The 20,473-nt window shown below is 34.0% G+C and overlaps 2 protein-coding genes across 2 annotated transcripts; one reads left to right on the top strand and one right to left on the bottom strand.

The window, feature by feature from the left end:
• The first annotated feature begins 5,472 nt into the window (after positions 1–5,472).
• On the top strand, positions 5,473–8,294 carry LOC114718412 (WUSCHEL-related homeobox 8). The gene is made up of 3 exons (XM_028903707.1): positions 5,473–5,753; positions 6,877–7,407; positions 7,889–8,294. Exons 1-3 carry the CDS (start codon positions 5,549–5,551, stop codon positions 7,972–7,974), a joined length of 822 nt encoding a protein of 273 aa, XP_028759540.1. The 5' UTR covers positions 5,473–5,548; the 3' UTR covers positions 7,975–8,294.
• Positions 8,295–9,344: 1,050 nt separating this feature from the next.
• LOC114718522 (transcription factor bHLH128) lies at positions 9,345–15,270 on the bottom strand. The gene is made up of 6 exons (XM_028903867.1): positions 14,734–15,270; positions 12,157–12,479; positions 11,859–11,990; positions 11,227–11,292; positions 10,513–10,581; positions 9,345–9,781 (listed from the first exon to the last, which is right to left on the bottom strand). Exons 1-6 carry the CDS (start codon positions 15,107–15,109, stop codon positions 9,728–9,730), a joined length of 1,020 nt encoding a protein of 339 aa, XP_028759700.1. The 5' UTR covers positions 15,110–15,270; the 3' UTR covers positions 9,345–9,727.
• Positions 15,271–20,473: the final 5,203 nt, after the last annotated feature.

Below are 20,473 nucleotides of genomic sequence, written 5' to 3'. Positions count from 1 at the left end.
TTTACTTGTAAAAGAAAACAGTTGAAATGACCAACTCGTTGTGAGTTAATATATTTATGAAAACTGCAAACAAAAATAATAAGCTCGAAAGCTGCGTAATTCTCTCCTCGTAAATTCAGTTAATTCCGTAACACGTGATGGACCCCACTTCTGCCATTAGAAAAATAGAATTTGAGACCTTTTTTTTTTTTAGTTTCAAATTTAGAGATGGCTTTGCAAAAGCAAGCCCATTGTTTTTCTTTCTCTCCTCTTTCTTTTGAAGACCCAGGAGGTCACGATTTAGGCCCATGGTCCATTTCTTCTTAGAATAGTATCCCATCTCTTGGGCCGAACTTGTTAAAAATGCGATAGATGGCCCAATGAGATCTTGGGAATGTCTATTTTTACTTTCTCCGGTCTTTTTTTTATAAGATTCTATTAACTAAATTATACAGTTTGAGAAAATAATTTAAATCAGTAAAAGCAATAAATACTCCTCCAATTCTTAATATAGGATTTAATTGTTGAGTTGGTTTTGGTCCTAAATATAAGACTCATTTCTCATATTTATCAATTTTCTTTAAATTACCCATATGGATACTTCCTCAACCACAGTCAAATAGAAGAGGGAGAGGAGGTATTAAGAAAGTTGATTATGATGTTTTAGAAAAAATGTGTCACATTTCTTGTAATTAACTAACTTACCAAACTTCTTTAATCTAATCAAATAAGTTAAATGGATCTTATATTAAGGGCCGGAGGAGTATATAAAAATTAAACCTTTTTTGAAAATATGTCCTTATTTAATGAGGGAGAAAATAAAAGAGATAAATAGTAGGAATGAGAAAAAGGATGAAAAAAAATGAAAATTAATTAGGGACAAAACTGGTTAAAACTCATTTAATGTTCAAACAATTCTTAGTAAGATTCTATAAAATGAACCAAACTAATTTAAATTTGGGGATCTTATAAATAGAGAATAAGGGAGTAATAATCTAGTTAAATTCTTATTTTAATCTTTCAAATTCAAAGATAACCTGTCTCCCCCCATTCATTCTTCTATTCAAGTCATTTTATTCAGTATTTTGAGAAACAGATATAATAATGTCATCTGGAAAATAATTTTAATGATCATTAGACAAAGGGACTATGAAGACAATGACTGTGTGATATATTTAGCAATCATGAAAACCAAATCAAATAGGAGTATATTTTACTGTTATGTCTTTCAAATAAAGAACATTAAATGGTATTTATTTGTCATGTTTTTGGAGTTGTTGCCATTTGTTAAAATATGGGCATTTGTTTTTAAAAAATTACCCTATAATATGTTGTGGGTTGGGATTGTGTCTGATGTGGAAGCGGAGGTTGACGCGACGGAAATGATGTGAAAAGGGGTGGGGAGGAAAGCGTCAATTAGGTTGGGGGCGGGTCCCACGAACTTTTGACTTTGGTCACGGAGGTGGCGGTGCCACATGCTGTTGTCCCCCTTCTCCGTCTTCTTATTATCCGAATTTTCAAAATTCTAAAACACATTTTTTTTTTTCAGTTCCAATTTTGAGAGGGTCGCGCGTGATTTACGTTGCCATTGCCAGCTCCATTGGACTTAAATTTAATTTAATTTTCCCAAAATGTGAGGTTCGCTCATCGCATATGTGACTCCCTTTGACTGGATTCTTTTCAGCTCCAACACCATCATGGCGGAATCTCTTGGCCTCTGCCCTCTCATGTTTTTTAATTGAACAAAAAAAAAAAGAGAGCCGAAAAAGATTTTTTTTTTGGCAGCAATATATTACAGGGAGGTTATGACAAATAAAGATAAAAATATTTTAAAAAATGCATATGTATTTTTTTCCTGCCCTTTCTTTTTGGTTATTGCATGAGCGTGTATGCGATGAGGTATTTATTGCAGGCATATTTGACTCTACTCTGTGCGCATTAATTACTTGTTTGAAATTTGGTGGCGGAGGAATATGCAAATGGATGGAGCTTCTAATGTTATGAAAAGCTCGTTCATTTCTGTTGAAAGAAATGGAATTCATCAGAATATAAGGTTGGGCGTGAAATCATAGTTTGACCTTCCATATATCAGCTTTCAGAGGCTCCTGATCAGTAATGGTTATGAACCCAGCTATTTTGTGCTGCCTTTTCGCCTTTTATAAGAAATATTTTTTTCTTTATAGTGATGTCTATAAAATTAAAAAACAAATTTTTTTTGTCTAATATTTTAAACTAATCTGTTTAATTGTGTCCTCATCAATTCAAATATCCATTACTTATTATCTATCTGTAATAAATTTTTATTTATTATTTCCCATTCACTCTATTATGCATTCATTATTTTTAGCTAGATTTAACGTGAATTTTGAACTGTGTGATTTTGATTGTTGTAGTTTTTTTTTTTTAAATGTGAAGGGACGCAGAGAGTAAGATTTACAACCTTCCTTCGATTTTTTATATGGGAAGGCTGCTACTGCGACTAGACGAGCACCTTCAACACTAACGGCTTTCATTTGGCATCAAACCATGCATCCGTATTTAACTTTGTCATATTTATTTTGAGCGTGACAGCATGTAAATTTAATTGCACGATAGCATTATATCAACCTGAGTAAATCTGTACAAGCGAGAAAAATAAATTTAACACAAGTAAATTTGTATAGATGGGGAAAATAATAAGAACAAAATTGCTGGAAAAATTCTTCATTACAGAATTCATTATCCAAAACTAAAGGTACTTGAGGATTCAAGTGTTTAAGCGGATATAACTCTTATTCAGTTGCGAGTAACATATATTTTGCTCTATGCAAATACTTTTTATTTCACACATATAGTTAAAGATATGTTACACAACGCTGAAAAAAAGTTGTATCTGCGGAAAATAAGTTGCAAGTTGTAACCGAATCTTAAGCAAATTTTAGATATCTTATAATAAATTTTGCGATTAAGATGTATCTAGTACTATGAAATATTTTCTCAGATGTATCTAATATCTAAAAATATTTTGTGATACATTTAACACCCTGAAATAATTTTTTAAGTGTATCTAGCATCTTGAAATATTTTTTTTGACTTGATATTAGATGCACAAAAAAATATTTTTAGGTATTAGACGTACCTATAAAAACACTTTAAGGTACTAGATGTACTAAAAAATATTTTTCAGTGGTAAACACACCCAAAAAATATTTTAGGATACTGAAAGCATCACAAACTATTTTTGAATACTTAATGTACCCAAAAACATAATTTGAGAAGCTGGATGCATCTAAACCCTAAATTTTGTAATGAGAGATTTTCAGCAATTTTTTTAAATAATTATAATAATAAGTCAATTAAAACTACCACCTCTAAGCCTAATTATAAGGGCTAGTTGATTAATCAGAAGAGATTAAGAAAATACATTAAATTAGTTATTTATAATAAATATGTGCTGTCTTTCCTAAAATATCATTGCTAATCAAGTACATTGGCTATAACTACTAATATTAGAAGGATTACCTTAAAAAAATTATAAATAGAAGAGATAAAATAGATTAAAATTTTGTATTTAGAATCAAATTAAAAATTAAATAAGATCTTATATTAAAGATTAGAAATAGTATTAATAATTTAAAAAGAACGTTTAAAAAAAAAAAAAAGCAGGGGACAGCCAAGAAACGAAAAGACGGCACCAAAATTTTGGTGAGTCCAGCGGTTCACAGACCAGACATTCCCACCGAATTCTGACCATTTCAACTTCCCAACATATCCTATCCCTACTCTATCACAGCTGCTTTTAATGCTTGCAAAAATTAATATATAAAATTCACATTTTATTATGGCTTTCATTATATTTATTTCGGTTTCAACTTTCAAATACAAAATATATATATATATATATATAAATACACACACAATTGTGTGTGTGTGTGTGTGTGACTCAATAATTTAAAAACGTGAGCCATGCTCTCGTGTTCATCTCCCTTCAGTGTTGTTTTTAGCCACTTGAAAAATCTGCCTAATAATATAAGCCGTAAAAACTGCTTAATAATAACAATGACGAAAGTGGCCGGATAATTTTAAATTGGCCCGATTTAAATTCCATCCTTCAATTTGTAATGTGCTATTGTATTGTCGTCTTATAATTTTTTTTTAATAATTTTGTTTCCTTAGAAATGCAATAATACCTTAAAAACCCATCACGGTTCAGCCCCAGAAAAAATAAAAAGAAATATATAAAATCCCCTCGTGATTAATGCATTTCTCTGACCCCAATAACCACACTAGTAATATATTTAAATCCAAATATGGAAAAAAGCCATTTAACAATTTTTTGACACCCCCATTTAAATTTTTTTAAAAAAAGGGGGAAAAAAAGAACCATGGCTGATTGATATGATTTAATGCATGAAAAAAAGGCAGGAAATTATAGAGAAAATAATGTGACGAACATTGGAAATACATTACATGCGCAGCGCATGCATACTTTTATGCAGTGGACGAAAGGGTAAATTAAGTAAGAAAATTATGAGAATCCTCCTCCTCCCCCGCCTTCTTTTTTTCCCTGAAAATCTGGAGATGATTCAGGGATTTTATTTATTTTTCATACTCAAAACACGAGTTCATTTTTTATTTGCTTCCGATCCTCAGGCCCCGCAACCAATACAATTAATTCCATTCTATAATTATTTGTGTAAAAGGCCCACAAGTATTAAAATTCATTACAGGCCAAACCATTATGATTTAATCTATATTTTGGATTAAAAACAGAAAAATACAGATATTCTTAAAACATATAAAATCATTTTGGGTTCAAATTCCACATCGTTTTTACCTATGAAAATCATTTTAAAAAATACTATTCATATTGTACGTGTTGGCCGGAATTAAAATAATTTTTCAGATTATTCTATCTGATCCTGTCTTATTTGTTTTGTGAAAACCGTAACTTGTAAGAACACACCTAGTGGAGTTAGCTATGGTACTGTTTGTTTTAAAAAAAGTTATAAACTAGATTTTATATTTAGGAGAAGAAGTAGTATTATTATTTGTTTTAAAGCGTTTGCAATTGTGCGTGGTGGTCGTTTTAGTTTAAATTTGAACAATTTAAATAATGTGCTCGTGATTACATGTAAAATTTATCCAATAAAAGCTGCCAAAAAAAAAAAGGGATAAAAAATTGCTTGAGTGGGCGTCAGGTCCAGCATTTTTCTTTTTGGGACAAGATGGATTTAGATAATTTTAATACAAAAAATGCTTTGTCCGAAAATGACAAATTTGGTTAACGCGGGCAAACGAAAAATACAAAAAACGAGCAGACGATGGAATATAAATCACGTAAATATATATATATACATATGTATGTATGTATAAAGGAATTACTGTAGCGTTTAAATTGAAGAGGATGCCATATTGGGCGCAATTAAGAGCGAGAAATTAAGGAGAAGGATGACATGTGGCACCGTAAAAGACGGTTAGGGTTCATATTTATATGCGACTGTGTTTTGTCTGCTTGTGGAAGCTTTTTCTGAGGGATCATTGCTGACCGGAGACATTCTTCCTGAGAGAGAGAGAGAGAGAGAGAGAGATGGTGAACCTCATGGAATGGCAGAAGCAGCAGCAGCAGCAGCAGAGCGGGAATGCTAATAATGGAAACGGAGGAATGATGTACGTGAAGGTGATGACCGATGACCAGTTGGAAACTCTCAGGCAGCAAATCGCTGTCTATACCTCCATTTGCGAGCAGCTCGTTGAGATGCACAAGACTCTCACTGCTCAGCAGGATCTTGCAGGTCTTTTCCCTTTTCTTCTTCCTCTCTCCACTTTCCTCAGATAATTCTCCCTCTTTGTGCTTCTGATCATTGTCTGCGTCTCCCGCTCTTCATTACTACAAAATTGTTTTTGGATTTTTTGACAATTTGGGAAATTCTATTCAATTTTACCTCTTTTCCCGCGTCCTTTTTGCTTTTCTCCAGTGTGATCTGCGTATCGGTTGATTTGGAAATTATCTCAGTTAAAATTCATCAGATTATACCTTTGCTGTATACAGTTGGAGTAGTCAAAGCTTGGTAAGATTATTCATTGGGTTTTAAGTCCTCCATGAGAATTATCTTGAAAATATAGTATCTTGAAAACTGTTACCTCTCTATTTGATCCTCCGTCTCTGTACTCTGTTCTATGCATCTTCTATAAGTCCTGCTCTCAAACTCAATAGCTGTTAAATCTGAGTCTGGTCTAATCATATGTGCAATATTCTCTTGTTCTTGTTTGCCTTTACCCTTCAAGACTCAATGATAATATTTTTGGGTGGTTCAGTGCTCAACTGAGTTTCTTTGTGATAGTAGTGGAAGAGTAAGAAATGGATCACGTTGAAATAGCTATTTAATTACCATATGCTGCCCGGAACTGCTAATTTGGGATCACGTCTATGACAAAATCAATGCCCAAGGGCTTTGTCCTTGGATTTTCTTGTTCGCTTTTGCGTATGAAAATGGCTTTAAGTTGTGCAATAATGTTTCAGCTAGTTTACTATTTATTGATCAAATGTAGCCTGTGCTTTGTATAAAGGCTGAGATGTGTTGTGTTGCTTATATACATGTTGAGGCTCCAAGTAAGTTTTATATCATCTATAGATGTATAGATTAAGCAAACTCTTGAAAGATTGACGCTTCAAGCAAGTTTTATATCATCTATATATGTATAGATTAAGCAAACTTTTGAAAGGCAATCTAGATTTTCTTGACTTAAATGCAATCCTGAGGATGTATGCTACAAGACTTCAGTTGTTACTTTAGACTAAACATTCGTCCCAAATTAGTCACCATTTTAAGATCAGCTCCCGCCCGTGCATATTGTTTATTAAAACTGGATATTCTCTAATTCTCTAAATAAAAATAGTATGGTTTTCGATGTCAGGGGTTCGGCTGGGAAATATATACTGTGACCCATTGATGACTTCTGCTGGACACAAAATAACTTCCCGACAGCGGTGGACTCCAACGCCCGTGCAACTTCAGATTCTTGAGCGTATATTTGATCAGGGGAACGGAACTCCAAGCAAGCAAAAGATCAAGGAGATTACTGCTGAACTGAGCCAGCATGGCCAGATTTCTGAAACAAATGTCTATAATTGGTTCCAGAATAGGCGTGCTCGATCAAAAAGAAAGCAGCAAAATGTGGCACCCAATAACACTGAATCTGAAGTAGAGACTGAAGCTGAATCTTCCAAGGATAAGAAAACAAAACCCGAGGAGTTTCAGTCCCAACATAGTGCATCAACCAGGGCTGAAGATTTGTGCTTTCAGAATCATGAAGTCTGCTCTGAGTTGCACTACTTGAATCCAGACTCCTGTAAACCAGAATCCATGTTTCCATCAGATGGCAGTCTGAAAAATACAAGAAGTTTCGGCCAAATGTCTGTTTTTGATGGAATGCTATCAAACTCGAGTAAGTAATCACTATAATTCGTGGTGAACCGAGTAATACAGTTGTAGCACATCGAGGCAATTAAGTTAAAATTCATCAGCAAAATATTGGTTAACCGAGTATAGTAATATGGTCGCATAAATTTCCCTCTTCATGGTTCTTCTTCCATAAATTCTTTGATAAGTAAGCATCTCCTGATATACACAGATCACAGTCTAGCAATGGAAGTTTTAAATGTTTTTTTGATGAAATTTTTGGCTCCTTCCATAAAAGTCATTCTACTAGCAAATTTGGAAGTATCTTCGCTTGTTATTGCCATGGAAACAAAATATTTACCTAGTAATTTGGGGCTTCGGGCCCTTTAATATTGTTGAAGTTGCCTTTTCCTTACGATATAGATCAAGTTATTATACTTCTCAGATAATCCTCCTCTTCTACCTCCCTCTCTCTATCCTGGAATTGATCATCAAGACTGCTATCACAACCCAACCATATTTTGCAGGGGATGGATATATCACTGGAAAAATGCAAGTGCCCGGAAGCTACAATTTATACCAGCAAGCTGGAGACTACAGCATGACGGGTTGACATTCATTGTAAATTCTGACAACGATTACTTGAAGCTGTAAAGAATCCAGAGTGAGGTTGTTGGGCCTGTCTTGGAGTGGAACATAAATTCGTCCAATGAAAATCTGGAAACTTTTAGAAACCTTTATTTAGATTTGTTGTATAATAGCGGTGCTTAAACTTTGACTGGGGAATGGCGTATAGGTTTGACATCATATTGTGAAGTTGGTTTTCTCGTTACGGACTAAATACTGAAATATTGCAAGTATCATTTGCATTTGTCTTTTGGGTATTTTGCTGAAACAGATGCATTTAGAACGATAGTTCTTTGATCTTGTCAACTTGCCTTTAGCTTTTGTTTGCCTTTGCATAACAAGACTGTATCTTCTTTATTTTTTTTTTTTAAAGCAATTAAGCTGCGAATTTTTTTAAACCTCCTAACAAAAAGATCTTGACCAAAAGCTTCATGAAAACTTGGAACATTCGTTCACGTGATATCAACGTCCTGGATGTCGATACTACCTTCACTCCTATTCTTCTTCTTCTTCTTCTTCTTCTTCTTCTTCTTCTTCTTCTTCTTTAACAGGTAGAGGTATCTAGTTCACCCCCTGTTGGCTCCCTCTTATTTATCTTGATATTAAATGGAATTTTTATAACCAATCTCCGAGAATGCCCTTCGTCTCTGCCCTTGCCTCTCGTACTCTATATAATGGATTCTCTTTCCTATCTTCTTATTTCTTAATAAGCTTTGCCAATCAAAATGTAATTTTGGAGGAAAAAAATTAAGTTTTGAATGGTTAGCTAACTTCGACAAATTTCATTTATCTTAAGAAAGTAGCAAGACATTTCAAATTGGATGGGAGGTATCCATTTTATTGTGTTAAAATATTGGATGTTCATTTATGTGGAACGCGAAACCTGAGATTACCTAGAAGAGGTAAGATGGCGGAAGCTTGACTCAGACAGATGGTCCAATGGAACACAATTTGATATAGTTAAGCCATACCTGACAGATTAAATAACTGCAAGAAGACAGCGTTACGTCAGGGTGGCATTTGGTAGGAGGAATGCCTGCTTTTACATCACCTGCCTAGGCTGACATAGGACAACACATGTGCCTCAGTTTAGTCAAAAAAGGTTTGAGTCTAATTAATTGAACCAAGCCATTAACATCCACGTAGCTGCATTTTATGGATATGGAATAACTTGTATCGTCGTCTTCTTTCAACATAGAATCCCTTTTTGCTTTTTTAACTTCAGATATTAAAGAAGCTTAGAAAATGAAAGATACAATGTATTTGCTTCTGTTCCAGGGTAACTAAAAAGTTCCTCGTTCATAACATCGCCAACATCTTAATTTAATTTAAAATTTAGAGAACAGAAAAGGAAAGTTTACGCTCTACTTTTGCGACAAGCATTCCAAAATAAAGCATTTGTACACCAAACATTCGCCCATCCCAGACCCAGAGCTCTAAGAGTAATGCCAAAATACTTGAAAAAGGGCCATAACAAAAACCTTGAAGAAGAGGGGAAAATTATCTCCAATAAGATGTCGATACCCAATTCTTGAAGATGATGATGCGTTTTCTAAACGAGAAGATAACGACATACATTATGTACAGTTCTACGCACAGAATTTCTGTGATAGCTACTACTGCATTATTATTAGTATTAAAATTAAAGTTGGTAAGTCCAAAATCAGTTGATCCTTTGGCATCAGAATCCATGAACTCTATCCACTTTCTTCCGCCACAGCCTCTTGTCAAAACGAACACTATGAGCTTTGTTTACATCCACAGGTGCAATTCTCGAGTTCTTGGTGGAGCTCCTGCGAGGGAGAAGGGGGGAAAAAGTGGGTGGTGTTTAGGGAAGGTGATCAATTAAGATAAGTAGAAATATTGAATGTTCATGGATGCTTCAGTCCACACATTGAGATTCTAATATTTTCAATTTCATTATGATATGAACGATTATTATTTCTTTACACTAGAAAACACTCCCACCCGCTTTTTCCAATATACATACAGTCCAGTTTCATTTCACTAATATATAAGAACCAAGGTGCCATACCCAGCGTGCATGATGACGATTGAGACGGGTAACCGAATGGCAACCATATATGGCTTATTATAAAGCATTGCTGGTCAAACTTTTATTTTTATATACCAAGCTGAATAGTCTACTCTTCGCAATAAAAAATTAATGCGGGCGACGGGTGAAATGGATGTGAGCCAAACCATCAGGGTAGTTGGATTTGCGACTATTTGGATTTGACCCTAATCCAAGTAAATTTTATTATTACAAATTCTTTAGAATTTTAAATCCTTATTCTAACCTAATTATTTCAAATATGAACCTTCACAAAGAATTTTAATGTATTAGAATTTGAAATTTTTATACTACCCAAACTAGGATTTTAAATACATTATTTAAAAAATGAGATTTTAAATGTGAAATCCAAATCCAAATCCATCTATCCAAACAAATTCTAAGTTAATTTGTTGGTATACATAAAACATGTAGAATATTTTACAAGACTAATTTGGTTTTTTTACACACCTGTACTTGAGTTTGTAGACCTTTGATATGTTGAACAGCCAAATCCAGCATGTCCGCATAGCTTGTTTGCTGGAATGTCATGTTAAGCACAAAGTCAAGCCAATTGAAACCTACTAATACCAATTCAACATACAAAATATTATATGATACTAACTTACTAATGGATATGCTCCATTATTTCAAAGCGAAGCAACTTAGTTTTCCAAAAGGTTTGTATACCCCAAATCATGTTTCTCATGGCATGACTTGTATACCAAGAGCGGAGGTTAAAAAGTTACGTCTGCAGAAATAATCATTTTTGAATTAAAAAAAGTTTACTCTGCATCGTTACAAATCGTGCAGAGGAAACAAAATTGTGCTTGCTCTAAGATTTATCGCTGAGAAGAGACTTTCATGATAAGTAGCAAATGATAGTGCGTAAACAACTGTAATGAACTTTTCTTCTGCAAGCTAGATGTTGCCTCATTATTTGTGTGTGAGGCTCAACATCAATTCAATATTAATTTATCAATTTAATGAAAATGCAAATAAAACGTAATCTAAGTAAATCAAAAGCAGCTCCTTTTCTTCTCATGTCCTTAGATATAAGCAACAATGTCGAGAATGCATTAAGAAGGTGAACTTCACAAGATGATGGCATGCCTTAAGCATCGATGATGGCTAAAAAGAGGTAGTAGGAATAGATGGCATGATCAAAGAAGAGATTGCAATTACCTTGTCCATATTAGGCACCAGCTCTTGCAACTTCTTCAGCTTCCCACTAATTCTAGTTCTTCTCTCCTGTACACATGAACAATCATCAAAAGGAGTCAATGGCTTTTGAAGAGTTAATACAATGTATGAAATAGACTTTTCTTTTTGTCCCATTAACTAGCCAACATACAAAACATTTCAGGACAAGAAAATGTGTTGCTGGAAGCCAAAACTTCCAAAACCCAAGATCTGCTGGTGTCTAACCAGCTCACTTTGATTTACTTAAAAAGAATTAGTAAGAAAAGGGACAGATGCTACCAATTGCCATCACTTTTTTTTTTTTTTAGCGCATTAAAGTACAATAGAAGGCCACAACATGGCCAGGCCAAGGGTTAGCGCTTTCCTTTCCCTTGATCCCACCCAACCCCCTCCGAAAAATGTATGAAACTGAAATTTCCAGCCCAGAAATAAAAACCAGGCTGAAAGTTTCAACATAAATGGCACCCAAGAAAGGGAAAGCAAGAATTAGCTTTAAGGTTTACAAAATTATACAATGGCTGCAGCAAGGGATCACAAAGAAAATCATATTTAGTATTCCAAAATGTCAAGGACCCTATCCCCCCCCCCCCCAAAAAAAAAAAAAAGGTTCTAACCCGTTCTGCAATGCTTCTTGGATGAGTAGCACAGCCTCGCTTAGCACGAATTTTACAGGGGACAGAATCTTCAGGAATATGAAGTAGCTTTTCCACTGTTGCCATTTCCAGAGTTGTTTGTGGCAGACTAAACTGAAGCGAACAATTCAGTCAATATGACAAATAGTGGAACCGAGAATTCAGTATAATTCAACATATTTTTTATAAACCAATCCATATATTTCTTAACGTTATGGTTCATTAATTAAGATTCATCTCAATTGAATCCTTCCCCCAGAAGGGGGGGGGGAAATCTTACCTGAGATTCCAAGGCATTAAGACAGTTCAGAATGTCTCCATCTATATTCTTAGCCCGTTTACTAGGGGGAGCAGAAAACACAATGGAGTTTGAACCATCCCACGTGTCAATTCCAAAGCTGGTTGTGGCATAAGAATGTGTAGCTCTATGGTGGCCATCGTCAGAATTGATGCCATCAACGTGTTCGCTCATCTCCGCTATCTGAGAAAGGGATTCTTGCCCTGTGAAGCTCAATTGAGATTTTAGCCTTGCTATTCCATGGCCACTATTAGAGCCGCCTTGTGCGCTATAGCTTCCACTGCCCCTTGAGATTGAGAAACCTCCTGCTCATTTTGACAGAGTTAAAGTTCTGACATGGATTGCAATAACTGAGAAAAAGAACAACAGTAATAACGATTTTAAGCCATGTACAATTTTCCAATTTTAAACAGATGCACAGTTTGAGGGTGACGAGTTTTGATCACGTCCTTTGCCTATTTGCTTAAGATAAGTTGGATGGCCAGGTCTAGATTGATATAAAGATAAGTAGTTGAGATTCCAAGGCATTAAGTAGTTGTTGTTATTATCCAATGGAGGTGTTTGGCAACCTCCAAACCATGGTTTCAAAAGCACTTTTCTCCAAAACGAAGTAAATTCCTCCACATATTTACTTCGTAAGCTATAAAAGCACTTTTGAAACCATGGTTTGGTTTCTATCCAAACACCCTGAAAAGATTTAACTAGGAAGTTGTAGTATTAATCTATAAAAGTTGACGGCCAGTATCCCTCAGTTGCTTAACAAGAAAACCAGCACTTCCGTGGCTACGTTTGGATTAAATCTAACTATTCTGCTGTCTAACTATTTCTAGAAGTTGAATCATATTTATCAGAAAGAAATTATTAGCCCTGCTTCAATTTGATATCAGAACTGAAATCGATTGTTTTAGTTACAAAATCACGTATATACCAAGAGTCCCCACTTTTCCGAATCACGAGAAGCAACTGAGATTCAGAAACCAGATGCCAATGAACTCTTCTCAAAAGGACAATCAAAGAGCCGATATATTTGAAGGCTATTGAATTTCATTCACAGAGCACAGACAGGGGAGCCGGTCAGAGAAAGAGATTAGGAGGCATCAAAATATAGTACTATCGTAGGATTAAAGCCTTTCACAAGTGTCCCCAAAATATAAGGTCAGGACTGCTCAAGAAGCAACATCTGATTGTGGGAATAAATCTTTTTCGGCAGTGGGGCGTGCAACTTGTTTGAGCAAGTGTTAGCTTGCGTTACAGCTCAAGAGTATTTCATTCAAACTTCAAAAGTGAATCAAATCGTGGGGCAGGGACAAGTCGCCTATCACCTTTGATATAGTGGGATAAAGCTGATATAGCGTTCTGATTGGCTTGTACAGAAAAATGAAGCCAAGTTGATGCCACGCTTTTGTATGAACGATATCAGAATTGACTATATAAAAATTGACCCAGCAAGAGATTAGGAACAAGTCTCGAATGCCGCCTTCGATAAAAAAGACCTAACTCGAAAACTAAATTAGATATTACTAAATAAGATGCTGAAATTCCTTGCTTTTAAGAATTTTATGTATTTTATTTGATCAACCAAAGACTCTGCACAGTGATTGGCCTAAAAAAAGAAAAGACTTTGCCCAGGTCCATGATGGACAACAACAAGAATAAGGTCAAGCCGGGAGGGAAAATATTGGAGAAGAAAATACAGGTACGTCCCCGTTGACATGAATGAACGACCGTTAGGAGGCAAGCGCATCCGCTCCACAGAGCAATCAGAAAATTTTCCAAGCGATAAAAGATTAAAAAGATACCTAGATCGATGTGCTCCGCGTGTGGCACCCACCAATAAAAGGAAAGGTGCTCTGCTTATGGCTGAATTTTTATTTTTTGCTTTAAAAAAAATGCAAGGAGGCTCTTTTTTTAGACACTCCTATAAAATAAAGGAGGCTTCTTTTCTGGCCTACAAGCCAGCTTTCTTTTTTTGACCAGCTGCAAGCCAGCTTTCTAAACTTAGTAAATTGCTCTCATAAAATACTGCAACTTCTAAAAGCAAAATTAATAAAATATTATATCCACATTAAAATCAACTAGCATACCAAGTATATAATAGTACAAACTACCAATGGCTGAGATTTAACAAAAGCCATTAATATAAGGGGAAAATAAAAAAGAACATTAAAGCAGCCACCATAAGCAAGCCCCCGAAGGGGCATTTTCGTCATCTAAAGTTTCATGACCAAAGTCAACGATTTCCCGCTTATCCCAGGACGACGATGGTGGGATGACACACTCCATTTTTGCCATTCCACCCTTAACTCAAAAAACCAGAAGTCCAGAACTCCAATCATATATCACGAAAAAAAATTATTCCCAACAAAGGAAAAGACCCAAACCACCCTCATGCAAAGAGACTGGCCAGTGACCACGCGTAAAAAGAAGGGTATAACCGTCAATTAAATTAATTCGTGAACGGACCAATAAAACCACTCTTGGATAGTTGGATTCGCACACAGAAAGACGGAAAAAAATAAAAGTGATAATATTTGAGTAAAAAGACGAGAATATCCCTACCATTATCAGGAGGAGTAGCAGTGAGATTGCTGAGGAAGCCAGCTGGCGAGCTTCTCTGACGAAGCAAAGCCGAAGAGGAGATACCGAAGCCGACGGCGGCTCCGTCATGGAGACCATACGATCTCTGCAATCCGATGCTGGGAGGTTTGTCTTTTGGATCGGAGGATGAGTTGACCTTGCAGGAGGGCTCGGAGGATTCGCCAGAGAAGAAATGGGTGACCGGAGGGCGTGATCCGACGGCAGAAGTGGAGAATTCGCGGTCAGCTCCTCTGATAACGGCATCGACGGCGTTGGTGAGGAGTGATCCCGGGGCGGAACCGTAGCGGGTTAAGCCGCTTTGGGACTGGGAGGAGGACGATGAGGAAGAAGGGTACATGTGGAGCAGCAGGAGGTGGTTGGGTTTTTTTGGGGGGGTTGGGGGGGGGGGGGGGGATAAGAGGAAAAAAGGGGAAAACAAAGCAGAATCGCGGAGGAGAGAAGATTGGGGGATGCCTATTGGGGAAAGGTCCGGTTATTACATCACTCGCTGGTGACGGTGTTGCCTCATGTGCCTCGTGATTTCATGAACTCCTTCTCACTCCTTCTTTTCTTTCTTCCTTTTTTTAACCATAAATTGTTGTTGGTTTTTTTTTTTTTTTTGGTGTGTGGGGGTTACATAACTATAGGACTTTTTAATTAAGGGTAATTAATTACTTCATTCGATGAAGGATTTTTTTGATAAAAAATCATAGATATTTTATTAACTTTTATAAAAGATTTAAAGAAAAATGCGAGCATCATAATAAAGAGAATATTAAAAGAGTTCTATGGCAAAGATCAGAAAGAGCATTTAATTAACTAAGTTGGTTTAAAGAGTTTAAAACGAACCACACCCTTAAATCTTAATAAATAAGTTATATTGTTGCTAAATTTTAAATACTGTGAATTTTCATGGATTTTATCATCATCATCATCATATCATTGTTATAATAATAACGACATGTTAATTATACGCGAGTATAGTAATATATATTAATCAAGTAGTGATGATTTTTTTAATAGTTATAAATTTAACATATGTGTGTTCAAAAAAAATATTTTAAGTTGATATTAATTTAAGAAATTATTTTAGAAAACATTTAAATATTGATAATGAATTTTTATTAAAACTTAATATTTTGATTTTTTTTTTGCCAACTTATTAATTACTACATTTTGATTGATATTCCTTAAACTAATCAACCAGTCAATTGCAAGTTTCCAAATGGGAATAATTTTGTTGATGTCAGTATTTACACACACAAACGGGACTCTTACTATAGTTTTAATTTGATTTTGTTAGTATATTCATGATATTTACTATTTAGAAGTCACTTAGTTTAATTTAATTTTACTAAACTTCCGGGAAAAGGGAGTTTGCCCAAAAGCATTTTATGCGCGGTTTATAGATTATTTGAAATGACTCTAAAAATATTCATATACAGAATAGTAACGAAATGCTCTTTTACATGAATTTGTTAATTAGAAGGCTCGTTAAGCATCACCATCTCGTGTTTCTTTAGAAGGTTATCTTGTTTCGAAAATATTTGCTGTGTTAAAAAAAAAAAAAGCAAGTTTATGCCACATATATTTAAAGCATGCATGCAATTTTCTTTCTCTTTATTTCTGATTACATTAAAAAAAATATCACAATATAGTAATATTTAGCATACCATCCTCAAATGAAATTGTGAAATCTTTGGTTGTGTGCATGTTACGCTATACAATGCGTAGCGGGTCGTGTATGGCCACCACCAATTAAATGTGACCGGTAATTAAGGGGGTAGGTGGTAACATAGTTGACAAATCTTAAGTAATATTTGAAATTTTTATTTATATTTCACGAACATCAATACTCTCCCGATTTTAATATAAGATATGTTTTGTAATGTAAATTACACTATAAAATGGATCTTATATTTAGAATCGGAGTAGTAGTATTTAAAAATGCCACTACTATTTTATATTATTAATATAATAGTTTTTTATTTTAAATATAAGATTCTAATCCATTGTGTCTCTCATATTTATTTATAGTAATCCTTATAATAATAATAATTAAATAAGAAAATTTTAGAAAAGACAATATTTATTTATTATAAATAGTTAACTGAATTACGTCTCTTAATTTATTTAAATTAGTCAACCAGTTTTATATTAAATATAAGAGGAAGTCTGATGTGAATTATTATGTCCATGTATATCAATGATTAGCGTGAATGTACTGATCATCCTCAGTTTTTTTTTTTTTTTTACCAGCATTGATCATCCTCAGTATACTATATTAAGTTGACCATGAGAAAAACTAACCTTACCTTGTCAACGAATTCCATATAGATTATAGAAGGTTGACCATGCTTTCTTGACCCGTAGCTGTTTTGTATTTATACGCTTGAAATAGATTTTTCGTTCTTCTAAGAAAACCGAAGAGGGGAAAAAAAAACATAATTAATTGACTATTGTATTTGAGCTTCGAGGAATGAGGAATATCAATAATATTTCATATATAATCAGTTTATTAACATTTAATAGCACAAAATAGCAAATAATAATCATATAAAAAATAAGCAGGGACGGAGGTTCAAAATTTAAAAACATGAGATGCAAGATAAATGAGAATTGAACTTAATTATATTAATTATTGCCTCCTTAGTATATAAAAAAATGTTAGTACTTAGACTGACAAATTAAATTACAATTTCAGATGTCAGCATAAAATAAGACCAGAAGACATAACCAGATAATAAACTATATTAACTGAAGCATGGGAGGCCAAGGTCACAATTGTGCCACGACGTGGATCATGAATTAATATTAATATACCGTACGCAGAGCGGAACCTGCCCATATTATAATAATAATAATATAATACAGGACTAATTCGGTAGTTATCTTTACTATAAGATCTTGTTTGATTTTTATTTTAATCCTAAGTATAAGATTCCAATCCACTTTATTTTTCATATTTTCATGTTTTTTAAATAACCATTCTAATAATAATAATTTTAGTTAATACATTTAATTAGTAAGGATATTTTATGAAAGACAACATCTATTTATTACTAATAACTAATTTAACCTATTTCATTAATCTTTTCAAATTAATCAACTTTTTTATATTTAAGACTAAAGATAGTACACATGTGCTCATGAGTAATTGAGTGGGGTTGCGTGAGATTAATTAAGGAGGAGGCGCCACCTAATGTTGGAAGCCAAGTTGGAATTAAAATAATTAGGTGCAGTGTATATTTCACAAACTTTCAAAAGCCACACAACTCAAATCACATCCTCACCTCGTGACGTTGATCTCATCTAAATCTAATCCCTTATTTTCATTTCCCTTCAATATCCGTCGTTTTATTTTTTTTCTTTATTATTAACGCACATTCTAACATCTTGTTAATTAATTAGGGAGTGTTTGGAATGTTTCAAAAGCACTTTGAAAAAATACCTTCACCCAAATTTAAGACAAAACTCCTCTCATGTACTTACGTTAAACTTTGTAAAATTATTTTTAAAACCGTAATTTAGTTTTACACAAATACCCTTTACCCCTTTTCATTAACTATTTGACATAGAAAAATCAGTAAATTAAATGCAAGCTGGTTGGATCCGGGCTTGACAAAATTTCTTCATGATGTATATTTAAGTTTTTCCTCCGGGTTGTTTCAGCTGGAGAATCACATATAAGCCTGAGATTATGCTTGGTTGTCGGAAATAATTAGTAAATGGAAACAATATTACTTCACCGTGTCGCTATTTCATGATGTTTACTTCAATTTTGTGGCAGAAGAGTCTTCTTTATCGTCAGCTTTCTCTTGTCTGTTGCAAAAAATCCCACTTATACTAATAGACAGTAGCGATGCGAGGATATTTTTCTAAAAAAATGTTCGGATAGAAACAAAATTATAATTTTAAAAGTGATTTTATGATATACGAAATAAGTATGTAGAGGAGTTTGCTTTAATTTATGAAAAAACATTTTTGAGAAATATTTTTACAGCTTTCCAAACACACGCAGTTTAGGTGAATCTCATTAGTTTTTTAGAAAAAAGAAATGAACTGGCTAGTTGATTTTTTTAATTGTCCCTGGGACATTGTCACTATGCTTGCTCCCATGCATATGTATTAAGATTGATAATTCTCTTATACACAGTAACAAATGATTAATTCCTCGCGCATCATGAATAGTGTAACTCTGTTTTATATATCAAGATTGATAATTCTCTTATATATAGTAAGATAAATTAAGTACAATGAAAAGGGTTACGACAGATTAAAATTTATTTATTTATTTTGTTAGGAAAGATGTCTCCATTTAATAGTTAACGTGTTTTGGACAAAATCATTTTCAATAAAATATACCCATGCACCAAAACGAAATTTCTAGTTGATAAACATAATATTGATGGGAGTGCTTCTTTCATTCTTGACGGAATTTGTTTTTACTGGCGGAAATAGCAGAATTTCTTTTCCCAGGTACGGAGGGTAATTTTTTTTCCTTTTGGTGACAACGTAATTTTTATCATCAACCAAGGGTAATTTTGATTGTAAGAAGGAATTTATCATTAATCTTTAAATTTTAAACATTTATAAAATTAAAAAAAAAAATTCAAGTCATAGTATTGGCCCATGGTTTTATTCCGTTATTAGTAAGAAAAATAAGCCATCCATTCATTTACACAGTCAACATATAATATTATAATGTTACAATTTTCTATCTGCCAGAATATATATAAAATAATACCCTTATTATTGATCGCAACTAGTAAAATATAATTATAATACGATCCAGCTTTAAAATAAGTTGTCTTTTCGTGTGTCTATCACAATCCCATATATACTTTTACAAGTAGCATAACAAAGATACCGTGATTTATTCTTCTTCTTCAGTTTCCGTTTAACCAGCTTCTTTTCCCCCCCCCGCCCCCTGCTAATATCGTTGATTCATTTGAAAAATAAAAACAATAAAATAATATATTTAATAAGCTGGGTGATTGGCCCAAAACCCAAGCTGGGATTATGTAGTTTGGATTCAACGCATTGGACTGAATATTCGACTTTGGCATATATGCTACGTTCAGTTAACGTAATTTAGTTTAAATTTCTGTCTTTGTGGACCCCGATGCTCCCAGGCTTCGCAACTTGCTCCTATTGCAGCTTCGGATTGCGCATCTATAATTTAACCCCTTTTTTTAATAACATTTGTACTTGTAATTGCAATTTAACCTTTGCCCATCATGAGTAGCACTGCGCCACAATATTTTTGAAAGTAAAGTTAAATTAGATTCAAAATCAAGTTTGGGTATTGAAAATGAGAATAATAGCCGTGTGTTAGATCCATGTGCAGGTTAATTAGAGGTGCTTGGTTATGTTGTTTTTAGTGAATGGCATCAATTGAGAGAAACTCTTCTTTCGTTTGAATTGGATTTTCACTGATAAATACTACCTCCGGTCCTTAATATAAGATCCTGTTTGACTTTTATTTTGGTCTGACCCTAATTCACTTTGTCTCTCATATTGACTCAATTTTTTAAGATAATCCTTCTAATAATTATAGTTCTAGTTAATATACTTAATTAGTAAGGATATTTTAGAAAAAACAATACTTATTTATGACAAATAACTAACTCAACTTATTTTTTTAATCTCCTCAAATTAGTCAACTGGCTCTTATAATTAGGACGGAGGTAGTAGGTTATAACATTGTATGGCAACTGCA

This window comes from Neltuma alba, unplaced genomic scaffold (genome assembly GCF_004799145.2).
Source record: "Neltuma alba isolate B1F8T4 unplaced genomic scaffold, ASM479914v2 tig00011850_pilon, whole genome shotgun sequence".
In the NCBI taxonomy this organism is placed as follows: Eukaryota; Viridiplantae; Streptophyta; class Magnoliopsida; order Fabales; family Fabaceae; genus Neltuma; species Neltuma alba.
Note: the sequence above shows the minus strand (reverse complement) of the source record. Positions and strands in the feature narration are given on the sequence as shown.